General features: G+C 37.6%; 1 protein-coding gene and 1 long non-coding RNA gene across 2 annotated transcripts; one reads left to right on the plus strand and one right to left on the minus strand.

Annotated features, from left to right (window-relative positions):
* Positions 1–9,163: 9,163 nt before the first annotated feature.
* On the minus strand, positions 9,164–10,789 carry LOC9307327 (gibberellin 20 oxidase 3). Its single transcript, XM_021023841.1, has 3 exons — positions 10,098–10,789; positions 9,688–10,009; positions 9,164–9,578 (listed from the first exon to the last, which is right to left on the minus strand). Exons 1-3 carry the CDS (start codon positions 10,643–10,645, stop codon positions 9,306–9,308), a joined length of 1,143 nt encoding a protein of 380 aa, XP_020879500.1. The 5' UTR covers positions 10,646–10,789; the 3' UTR covers positions 9,164–9,305.
* Positions 10,790–10,871: 82 nt separating this feature from the next.
* LOC110227889 lies at positions 10,872–11,753 on the plus strand. The gene is made up of 2 exons (XR_002331552.1): positions 10,872–10,971; positions 11,504–11,753. It is a non-coding gene; the product is annotated as an uncharacterized LOC110227889 (long non-coding RNA).
* Positions 11,754–13,146: the final 1,393 nt, after the last annotated feature.

Here is a 13,146-nt window from a genome sequence, read left to right on the forward strand (position 1 = left end):
GGCAACGAAAATGCATAGTTTGCTAACCCATCCGCGAGACGGTTAGCTTCTCTATACACATGTGAAATTCGGACTAGCCAGTCCTTCGATAAAAAGCCATAGCACAGACGTACTAGGAAGGACAAGGGATGAGAATCCCCAATCCCTGTCGTAAGAAACTCCACCACCATCTCAGAATCCACCTCCAATTCCAGTCTTGTAATGCGCTGCTCCCAAGCTATGTAGAGTCCATAGTATACTCCCCATAACTCCGCCAAAGGCGCCGAACACCTGCCAATATTCAGCGCGAAGCCTCCGCACCACTCTCCCGCTTCATTCCGTAATACTCCCCCAGCTGTAGCTAGTCCCGGATTGCCATGTGACGCGCCATCAGTGTTTAATTTGAACCAGCCCGTTGGCGGAGTCACCCATTTGATCATCTTCTCAACCCGAACAGCCTTGGTTACACCGTTACCATTCAAGACTTTGGCCGCCATTACCTCTTTCGCCAATTCCTTGATGAACCGTACCCTGTCCTTCCAAACCCGATTGTCACCGAAAATGTTCCCACATCTCCATTTCCAGCCCCACCAAACCGCCATTGCGAACATCGTTGGCCATGATTCTCCATCCTCTCCTCCTCCGCCACCTAGATTCACATACAACCATTCAATTAAAGACATAGAAAAGAAATCCTGTCTTCTCCTCAATGGGACGATGCGTATCCAAATTCCTGCCATCGCTGGACAATCACGGAGCACATGAATAATGGACTCCACACCATTCTTGCAAATCTGACAAATCTCGGTGTCACACAAATGTCTCCTGAATCTCTCCACATTAGTCATAACCACTTGCTTCCCAACCAGCCATAAGAACACACGTACTCTTTCTGGTGCAATTACCTTCCACAACCGCTCGTAAAACTTATCCATATGCTGTCTTGGATATTCATCTCTTGTTATCAGCTCATAAGCTGATTTAACAGTAAATTTCCCATTAGTCGTCGCTGCCCATGAGAATCTATCTTTAGCTCCTGTTACCGTATCCAAAACAACTGCAGCAAGCTCCAAACGCCTATTCTCGGATATATAAGGCATTATCTTCTCCCAGTCCCAACCCGATCCGTTTCTCCATAGGTCTCTGGCCTTAACTATTACATTCTCCGCGGGTAGTGGCTCTATGACTGTGTCCATGATAGGCGTCTCCAGCAGCCATCTATCAGACCAGAAATTCACTTTCTTACCATCACCAATAGCCCAACCATACCCTTTATAGATCACCTCACGTAGCCCAATACCCACGCTCCTCCACGTAGATGACCAATTACTCTTAGCCTTAGTCCAAGCAACATCTTGTAAGTCTCCAACCTTATACTTACAGCTCACCACCCGAACCCAAAGGCTAGTTTTCTCATGTAGCAATCTCCAACCCAATTTTGCCAGCAAAGCTTTATTCATCTCACAAGCCGTCCGTATACCCAGCCCTCCATCTTTTTTTGGTAAACAAACATTTTTCCAGGAGACCAAATGCAGCTTCCGTCCCTCTCCATTGCTCCCCCAAATGAAGTCTCTCGCTGCTTTATCTAACTTACATAAAGTACTAGCGGGTAGCTTAATAGTACTCATCGAATGTACCGGAATTGAAGAGATCACCGCCTTTGTAAGGGTAATTCGTCCTGCCAAACTCAACATTCTCCCCTTCCACCCCGCTAATCTCGTCGAAATCCTTTCAAGAATCTCCCCAAATGTATCTTTATTGATGCGTTTCTGCAAAACGGGCATTCCCAAATATTTACCCAAGTCTCTTGTCGATGCAATACCACTCTCATCACTGATCATCTTACCCAAATCTCTGGAGACATTGTCCGAGAAAAAGATTTTGGACTTCTCAAGACTCACCTTTTGTCCTGATGCTAGACAGAATTTTTCTAGCACTCGTCTTATTACCCGAACCTGAGCAACCGACGCTTCTGCAAATAATATCAAGTCATCCGCAAAACAAATATGCGACAGCTTAGGACCTCCCTGCGATAAACTAATCGGCTTCCATGCTTTCGTTGCAATCTCATAATCAATCAAGTGACACAACCTTTCCATACACAAAACAAATAAGTATGGGGACAGCGGATCACCCTGGCGAAGTCCTCGTAGAGGCTTAAAGGACTCCGTCTTTTCACCATTCCATAACAAACTCATAGACGGATCCGCAACACACTGCATTATCCATCTTCTCCAAACTTCAGAAAACCCAGCAGCCTTGAGGGTATCCTCTAGGAAATCCCATCTGATACGATCGTATGCTTTCTCCAAATCAAGCTTGAGTAGCATCCATCCTTTTCGGCCTTTCTTACGTCTCATAGAGTGTACCGCCTCCTGTACCACTACTATATTATCCGTACTTAAACGACCAGGTATAAAGCTTGATTGCGCAGGACCAATTAATTTTGTCATTACCCCTTTCAGCCTACCCACCATAGCCTTTGTAATTGTTTTAAACAACACATTACATAGACTAATAGGTCGAAATTGGGTAATCTTCTCTGGCTTTCCTACCTTAGGTATCAATACCACCATCGCCTCATTGGTACCCTTAGGCAGTACACCAGTTCTGAAAAACTCCAACACAAACCGAAGCACTGAATCCCCAACTACATCCCAGCACTGTTGGTAAAAAACCGGTTGATACCCATCTGGTCCCGGAGCTTTATATTTCCCCATACTACGGACTGCTTGCTCAACCTCCTGTGCCGTGAAAGGTCTACTTAACTCATTCTGGTCATCTCTTGTTAGCTGCACAAAACCCTCCAAAGACAATCCCGTCACCATCTGATCAACATCCTCAAGTGAATATAGTCTCCGAAAATAATCAAGTGCTAACTTCTCTAACTCTGCAGCATTGGATATCCAGCCACCCTCATCATTTTTGAGCATATCAATCCTGTTCCGTCTTCTTCTTATAACCGTGGAGGTGTGAAAATATTTGGTGTTTCGATCTCCATGTTCCATCCACTTCTCTCTAGATTTCTGGAACCACAATATCTCTTCCTGCTCTAACACCACATCAAAATCCTTCAACAGGCCTTCCTCCTTGCTCAGTAATTGGTCCGTCTGCTGCTGATCAATTAGAGCTTGCACCTCTTTTATCTCCTTTAAAAGCTTCTCCTTGCGCACTTGGATATCACCAAATACCTCTCGGTTCCACTTCTTCAATTGATTCCGTAATCTCCGCAGCGCTTCCCTTGTATTAACATTACTATTCCAAGAAGCAGCCAACATATCTTTAAACCCAGCATGATTCAACCACGCAGCCTCAAATCTGAATGGTCGCCGGCTCACATTCACATCTTTATTCGGAACCAGCTGCACATATAAAGGTGTGTGATCCGATGCCAAAAAAGGTAGATGAGTTACAGTGGCTTCCTGCCATTTCAACCTAGCATGAGGGCAACAGAGCACTCGATCCAATCTTTTCGCGACAAAAGAATTCTCACCACGACCTCGTCTCCAAGTGTACTGGTTTCCCCTGAATCCCATATCAATCAAAGACAAATCATTAATCCAATCTCCGAAAGCTATGGAATCAACCGACAGTCTTCCATTTCCTCCAGTCCGTTCATCTAAGCGAATGATGGTGTTGAAATCTCCACCAATCAACACCGGTCCAACAGCATCACGGACCACATTCCTTAACCGATCCCAAAGTCCACTGCGGCGACTCACCGTCGGAGCAGCGTAGACAACTATTAAATTCACAGTCTCCGTCTCATTCACCACAACCGCATGAATGAATTGGTCTGAAGACTCCACCACCTCTACTTCCCCAATTTCTGATCTCCAAAGAAGCCACAAACCCCCGCTTTGGCCAATAGCATCAACTCTGAATGAATTCGCGAACCCCAGCCCTTGACAGATACGACCAGCTCTATCTCCACCCGCATGAGTCTCGAAAATAGCTAGAATATCAGTTGGAAACTTCTTCAACAGGTACCTCATCGATCGTCTAAAGTTAGGTTTGTTTGCCCCCCGGCAATTCCACAAAAGACAATTCATCATTAATCTGCAAATAAAGCTTGGAAAAACCGGGGCAAACTGTTATGGAGAGTGGACTCGCGTCTCCTCCGCCAAAGAGTTCCCATACATGACAATCTCTGACCCTGTCGCAACCATAGACAAAACAGATCCTGCGTGCTCTTTCGCTTCTGCTGGAATACGATCCCTCCTCTCCTCATCTCGCAAAACCAAGTCGGACCCCGCAAATCGTCCTCCCGGTCTTCCCAGATTATTCCGTTCAACTCTCAATCTCTTGCCGTTTGCAGAGAGAACCGATTCTTCTCTCGACGGACCAAACACCAAACCCTTAGTGGGCTTCTGGACTCTATTTATTTTGGGTCGATATTGATAATTAGCTGGGCCTTTAGAGTTACCACTCATCCTCTCTTTACTAACACCATTCGGCCCACTAGGCCCAGTCTGCCCCTTGATCGATTCTGTCCCGAACACAATCTTCTTTCCTTGTGTTCCACTCTTCTCATTTACATGCTGGATCTCAGGATCCATATTCCCCTTATTCGCCCCTGTGTCATAACTCCCTCCGTAATCACCTCAGTTTCCATATCAACATTCAAACTACCAAAACTGTTCGCGATTGCAATATTCGCTATCCCCTTTCCTTTTCCCGAACCCCTTGAACTTCTTGCCATATCTGGTCGTATCTCACTGGTCGGAGTAACCATCTTATTTTTCTGCGCCTCCGACCGTCTGCCCCGGGATCGTACCTGAGTAAATCCATCCTCTGCCACATTACCTCCACTACCTCCACCAACTGGTCCAACTCCAACAATTCTGTTCGACTCATTAACCTCTGCGGCCTTCTCCTGAACATTCTTTGGGCACCCATGGACTGAATGGCCATACATTCCACACAGCGAACAGATGTTTGTGAGCCCCTCATACGCGACATAATACCTCTCCCCATTGATCAGAATAGACCCTTTAAGTGGTTTTGAAAGATTCACCTCAATGCAAACCCTAGCAAACCTTGCCCTTTCGAAATTCAAGGTCGTTATATCCACCTTCACTGGCTTCCCCAAGCCTTTAGCAATTCCCAACAAAATCGCTTTGTGGTAAAAATTCACCGGAATATTCGATAAACGGACCCATACCGGCGTCGTGTTTATCTCATCTCTAAGTGGATCAAAAATGTTGATATAGTATGATATTTCCTCAAACCATTTTTTCTGCGTTATAGTAGTAACCCTTGTTTGAAAAATCGCTAGGCGCTAGTCGGGCGCTCGGCATGGGCCTAGCGATTAATCGGAAAATCGGATTAAAATCGGAGATTAATCAGGGATTAGTTTTAGGGTTATTTTAATATTTTTAAAACATATTAATCCAATATTATTTTTAAAATTGCAGTAAACACATAAAAATGTATTTTTGAGACAAATATTTATGATTTTTATTAAAATATGAACATAAATTATTTTAAAACATTACAAACTCCCAATTCAAATGATTGAATAACAAAAATAAAAAGTTTTTTTATACTGGCAATCTAAAAATAATCGGGGTATGTAAGATTAGGCGGGGAATAATCGGATTAGGCTGGGAATAATCGGATTAGGCGGAGAGTAATCGGGTGACTGATTTCTTTAAGGGATTAATCATTAATCGAGGCGGATAGGGTGGGCCTAGCGATTAAGTGGGGAGTAATCGGGTCTAAGCGGGGATTTTTAGAACAGGGGTAGTAACTAATGTCTCTGCGTCAATGTTCACAATGCATGCTTGGTACATATACAAAATCTGGGAAAATGTGTTTTGGAATTTAGCTTTATTTCGTACCATCTTATTTGAAAGCGTACAAAAACAATTTTTTATAGGAAATATCTCAAACGATATGATCTAAATGTATTCTGACATGTATCATTAAAATGTAATATCAGAAGCGATATTTATATTTTCTCCAAAAAATTAAATAAAATTACAAAAAAAAACAAAATTTCTTATCGCTATTCATCATCATATATATTTCTTCTCTCACTTTTTCATATTAGTTAAAACTAGTTGAATTGGAATGGTGTAAAACGCATATATATGGTATAACAAAACAGTAAAAAAACAATACTACTAATACGTATCTTGATTGTAATGTATAAAAAGTATGATTAGCATATGATTGTAACTATATTTTTGAGAAATTACAAGAATTCAATAGCCTAAAGTATATCCATTTTTATTTATACAAACTAGTAAAAAATACTCATCCAAAAATTTACATGAAATCCTAAAATCAACCATTTGAAAAAGAAAAAAAATCTGTAAAAAATGTATTGAGGCCCAAATATTTCTCTTACCCTAGTGTTCTATCTTAATGGGACCGAGGGAGCTGATTGAAACGATACCTAAGTATGAGATATTGAAGATCCAAACATTGTGATAGTGAGAGAGCAACAAGCTATCCATTGGTGCATGTTACTTCACTTGTGGGACCATTTCTTTTATTTGCAAGCTTACGAAATGTATTTGTTTTTTGTATTATATATTACAATCCAATACTTTTCTAAGCAAAATAAAATTATATAATCCAATCCAAAAGAAGAAAACACAGAGAAAGGGGAAAACTCTAAATAAGAAAGACCTAAGACGGTGTCGTAGAGCTTGGACAGGATAAAGATTACTGTCGTGAAGTGTGTTAAATGGGACGGCAGAAAAGTGACAAAAAAAACAGCACGTGAATCACGTGAAGAGTGCCTGTTTTATTATACGAGAGGTTGGGGATGGCCCATTGGGCCTTTTCTATATATAGTTATATTTTTCGTTTTTCTATTTATTATTACATGCAATCAAACAAATTTGACGTTTATGTGCTTTGTCCTTTCCTCAATTAGTACCCGTGTTCAAAAAATCGCTAGGCGCTAGTCGGGCGGTGAGGGTGCGCCTAGCGCCTAGCAAGAAAATCGGGGATTACACGGGGATTAATCGGGGATTAGTTTTAGGGCTATTTAATATTTTAAAAACATATTAATCAATTATAATTAAGAAATTTATATAATATTGTTTTTAAAATTGTATTAAAAACATGAAAACAAGATTTTAATTTCAAATTTATGATTTTTATACAAATTACGAACATAAGTAGGACGTTTTGAATTTTAGATGAAAAAAAAAGTAAAAAAAAAAAAAAAATTGGGCTAGGCGCCGTCTAGGCGGACAAAAAATCGGATCTCCGATTTTTCTCACCGATTTGGACAAAATCGCCGCGGTGCTCCTCCGATCAGCGCCTAGGCGGCCGCCTAGGCGGCTAGGCGGCCGATTTTTAGAACAGGGATTAGTACTATCTTTCTACATATTAAATGGTTTTAGGAGATTTGTTAGTTAGTAGATTTTATATACAGAAAGAACATTATGGGATATTTGATAATTGATTTTGAGGTTTTTGTTAAAATTTTGTGTTATTCATCTAATAATTTTTAAATATCAGTTGAAATTTGTTATATATATCATAACACATTTTATACTTTAAAAATTAGAATAATTCTAAATCTGAATTAGAAAGAAAATACTATATGTTAAAAATAATAACATCTAGTATTTTCTTTCTAATTCAGATTTAGAATTATTATTTCTAACACATTTAAGGTGGAGTTACGTCCACTTTCGTCAGTACGAATTTTACTATAATCGAAGTTTTAGTTAACAAAATTTTTATTCACTCGATTGTCTACACCAAATAAAAGAATGGTAGAAACAGAAAAATAAGAAGGGAGAAAACTCTATAACAAACAAGTAGAAGCATGACATACTCAAAAAGATTAATGAACATTCTATTCGACCATATCGTTATCATGAGACAATAGCTTTTCTAGCTAAATTTTTTGAATGAATTTCATTCTAAAATCGATAATACATTTTTCATGTTTGAAACAACAATGTGAACTCTAATACTATATTAAATTTTATAAAAGTCTAATTTAAAATAATCAATTATGTATCCATTTTTATATATATGACTCACTATTAGTTCATTATTGTAGTCCTTAGCAAAAAGAAAAAAAATAAAATAAAAGAATTTTTACCACGCCATATAAAATTATAAAATAAGAAAATCTATAATCATGTCATCTTTTTTCTTATCATCGTAAATTCTATTTCGAAGAAAATGAAAGAAGACGCCAAAAGAAAGTACATTGTCTTCTTACATGGCACAAGTGCAGCCATCCAAATCTCCACATAAACTTAGAGATACATTAATGGGATTGATTTTGCATTTTTATCTATGCGGTCAAATCGAAGTTGGGTTTTCATAGTAATGGAATCTAAAAAACTATTCGTATGAAATTATGAATCTATAAGGCGGGGCCAGCTTTTGGTTGTGTTGTTTTTTCGTCTTTAGCCTTAATACAAACATCGATCGCAGCTTCTCAGAGTAATGAATTGTGTCTCCTTTTTTTCTTCTACGTTTCCTAAATTTGTTTTTCTGTAATATATTTATTTATCTTGGCCGACAAAAAAATTGATACGACGAAGGAGGAATATATTTTCAAAAGTTAAAAGCTAGTGGTAATGTTCTAAATATTAAATTACTTTCTTAAGAGTCTGAACGTTCAAAAAATTTAAGAGGACACCTAATATATCAAGTTTGAGAACGAGAGTATTGCCAGGTGAAATAATTTAAAAGATGTCTTAATATTACTCCTATTTAATAGTTGAGGACAATTTTTATACGTTTAGTGGTCTATTTGTCGAACCTGATATCCACTTGGTCTTGTTGACAACTTTGATTTCGACAATTTGGATTTATTTTTTCAATCCTGTATTGTGTGTGTGTACGTTTTTTTTTTTTTTGATAAACCCATTTACGTCTATCAAATGCACATAAATTGATTTTTCGGTCTGTTATGTTCGGTCAAGTTTCTCGTTTATATATTTAATTTCGAAAAATATATTAAATATCGAAAATATATTAATAATTTAATATTGTTTAATTTATATTTTTCGACATCAATATGACAATATAGCTATAGCCTTCATTGTGAATATCTTCAATTTTATTTTCTTAACATCTGTTACAAATATACGACTTGCCTGGCCAACACTTTGGTATACTGTTTTTTCTTTTTCTTTTTCTTGATAAAAGGCTTTAACATTAGAGACTATAAAAAACCATTTCGAACCAAATCATGAGTCGACCCAATGGAGTACATATATTTTATTTATTTGCTACTTTTATTTTACACCAGACAACCTAAAGCAAGATAATAAAAGAAACAAAAAAGAAAAAAAAAGTCACCTTCTGGACTGGACCACAACACTGTCTCCTCAATTTTAGAAACTTCTTCTGTTCTTAAGCCAAATTGAGAACTCTTCAAGAGTGTTCATGTCTGCCCTATAATGCTTCTGTGTGAACTCAAGAAACATAGACCATGTAAAATCAGGATACTCTCTTTGACCAGACATCACTCCTCCTACTAGTTCTTCGGGTGGCTTCACCACTTTTTCTCCTTTCGGACATAGGAAGAATGCAAATGTCTTCCTTTCTCTCTCGCTGTTCACTACCGCCCGATGCAAACAACTCTTGTATCTTCCATTCGTTAGAGCCTAAATATGATTATAAAGCAAAAACAAAGAAAAAATGTTAGAAGTTTCTTGTCATTAATTTGATCTACCAATGCATGTATTGATCATAATAAGGAGACTATATAAGTACCATGAAGGTGTCGCCTATATTCACCACGAAAGAGTGAGGGTTAGGAGGAATTGATTGCCATTTGTTGTCCACGAAAACTTGAAGACCACTAACTTGGTCTTGATGAAGTATGGTTAGAGATGTTGGGTCGCAGTGGGGTCCTGTCCCTAGTGCAAGCTCCGGTTGCTTGCACTGCGGGTAGTAATTCAACCGAAATATTGACTCGTTCTCTTCGAAAAACTCTCTAAAATATCTCCTCTCGAGCCCAAGACTCATTCCAAGGAGCTCCATGATCTTTAGTGAGAGAGTGTTCATGGCCTCCGCGTATTCTTGATAAACCTTCCTGCATGCATGCATAAAATCACACCAATTATATCAGTCTTCTTGGACATTTATAAGAAAATTTCAACATTTGCTAATTTGAGTATTACCCGAAATCTTCGTATCCATCTCCCATTTTCTTAGAAACATACTCTTTTACGGTTTCGGTATGTATCTTCTCCTCGGGAGAGAACTTAAACGACAGCGTTTCCTTCCACGGGAGCTTCGAGGAGAATCTCCCGACGAAGCTACTAGCGTAACCGGAGCTCTCACCCCAATTCCTCTGAGCCTTCTGTTTCTCACAAGCCGGGGCCTTAAAGAAAGAGTCCATATGCAGATAGGCACGGGACAAGAGGCTCTCATCGACACCATGGTTAGTGACTAGGAAGAAGCCATGTTTCGTTGCAGCCTCCGAGACGAGTCTAGTAGCCTCCGAGACCAAGAACGAGTCGCCGGAGAGGAAACCGGATAGGTCTATGAGAGGAACTTGGAGAGGTTGAACATCCGTAGAAGGTTTCTCGTGGTCAGGCCATACGAATTGTTGAGGTATGTGGTTTGAGTGCTGATTTAGGAGCTTTGCATCGAAGATCGAAGAATCCTCTTTGGTCTTGTTTTCACTAAATCTTTGAGGGACCGTTGCTATGCATTCCATTGCCATTTTTTAAAATCTATGTATAGATATCGTAGATCCTTTTAAGAGCATCAATAAGACCATCTTTAACGGTGGTGCCTTAGCATAAATCTTAGGAAATAAAGAATTAAAATTAAATGAAAAATGGTTTTAATCTTAAGAACGTTGCTTAGTTAAGCAACATTTATTTATCTAAGCGGCGGACAGGTGTCACTCAGAGACAAGAGAAAGAAAAAATTGCCCCGATTTCATTCTGTCGTTTACGCGTTTCTCTCTCTCTCCACGACGAACATCACAGACAAGGAGGAGGAGACTAGGAAGATCGATTTTATCAATCTCGATTGAAAAAAATGGTACGTTTTATTATTTCTCAGTTCATCGTTTTATTCAGTTAATTGTTATATTTGTCAATCACTTGATTTAACTTCTATTCCTTGAGGTGGAAAATTGGGGATAAACCATGTTTGTTTATTGTAATGGATCTCCAAAGCCCTAAAAGTATTTTTGATTGATTGTGATTGTGATTGCGATTAGTATGAATCTCTTTGGAGATTTATGGTTTTCGATGCTAGGATTTGGTTCTTGGGTTTGATTTTTTTGGAATAATTTGATCTTTCGTGATTATCTCACTCGATTATCATATTGTTTGTTGGTAATTTGAGAATTTTTGTTAATAACTTGATTCGTTTTGACAATTTGATAATTGCCAGGTTTTAGCTTGTTATCGAAATTGTCTCTATGATTTGGCTAATCTAATCAATTGCTTGCGTTCTGTTTTTTTTTTTTTACCTTTTTGATTATTGAGGATCATATCTGGTTTTGTGTTTTCATTTACTGAAAGTTCGTGATATGAATTCTATTGTTATGATTGTTATTACAATATAGTTTCGGAGAATTTCCGGTTGTTGGAGGAGCTTGAACGTGGGGAGAAAGGTATTGGGGATAGAACTGTGAGCTATGGAATGGATAATGGAGATGATATCTATATGCGTTCTTGGACTGGCACCACCATTGGTCCTCACAACGTAGTTATATCTTTTTCTTTATCTACTTTTGTCCTCATATCTGCAACTTAACTATGTTAGCAATTGTTTTAAGAAGCATTGATTAAAGTTCTAAGTTATCTTCATTACTAGTTCAATTTTCCCTTCCTTCATTGCTAGACTACAAAAGTCAAAACCACATTGTGTTTTAGGCATCAATCTTATCGATACATGATCTCTTACGCTGCATTTTTTTCTTTTGCTTTTGTTTAGTCTTCCAGTTGTTTCCAGTTTCATCTTTGTTTACGGTTTGGTTTGGACAAGTTTGGTTGGACCAGTTTCATTAGTTTCATCTTTGCTTTTCAAGTTTGGTTGAGTCATCTTACATGTGGATCATCTTTGTTCTCTAATTAGCAACATGTCTCTGTGAATGATTGCACACCACAAAACATTATTTTTATATCATGTATTTGTGTTCTTTTCCTAGTTTGTGTTCTTGTACCTAACTCTTTATTTTTTTCCATATATACAACACTTTTGTTTTACAAAAAACACAAACACTTCTCTCCATCTCATCAAACCACTCTTTCATTGCTATATATGTGTTGTAACCAAATTTTTACTAACACTTTTAAGAACCAAAAAATTTAACCAAAACACTTCAAATTTAACCAAAACACTTACAATTTTTAAGAACCAAAACATTTAAACTTCAAAAATTAAGTTTTCGTTTGCAACAGTTATTAAGTTTTCTAAAATTAAAATTGTTAAATTAATTTCTTTTTAAAATTAATATTTTTTTTCTAAGAACCACATGTTAAGAGCCTACCATTAAAGATACATAAATCTTAACCCAAAAATGAAAACTCTTAACTATCTTTTTTACAAAATTAATACTTAAATACTCTTAAGAACCAACAATAAGAGACCCTTGATAATCATGCTCTAACGTTGGTATGCTATGAGATTTCTTAAAAGATAAAAAGTAATAATATTTTAATTTTGCAATATATTCTAATATTTTAATAGAGATAGATCAATGACAGAGCTATACGTGTTTTTAGTTTGTAAGAATGTCTTTAATCTAAGAACTTTTAGACATTCTCTCTTTCTTTTTTTAACCTTTTATTATTTTTCTTTATTTTTATTGCTAAGAGTTATACTAAGAAACTAACGTTAATGGTGCTCTAAGGCTTAAAAGGTTTTCAATATATATAAAAATAACGTTGAGGGGCTTATATTTTAGTGGTCCGTAAGTGGGATCGAGGAAAAGAGAGGTATTTATAGGTGTGAGAGGGAAACTTTAGGTGCAGGGAATAGTACGTAAGCGGCATTTGGGAGGTTGGTGTTTTTTTTTTGGCTGTAAATGGTAACATATAATTTTTAGATGAATTTTGGCTGTATTTTTTTTTTTTTTTTTTTTATTTATTTAGTGGCTGAATTGGCTGTATTATCGACTATATTAACTTTTGAATGGGCTGCAATTCGTAGATAAGACAAAACAGCTGAAAAAATCATCTTAAATTCTTGTTTTTCTTAATAGTA

This window comes from Arabidopsis lyrata, assembly GCF_000004255.2.
Source record: "Arabidopsis lyrata subsp. lyrata unplaced genomic scaffold ARALYscaffold_6, whole genome shotgun sequence".
In the NCBI taxonomy this organism is placed as follows: Eukaryota; Viridiplantae; Streptophyta; class Magnoliopsida; order Brassicales; family Brassicaceae; genus Arabidopsis; species Arabidopsis lyrata.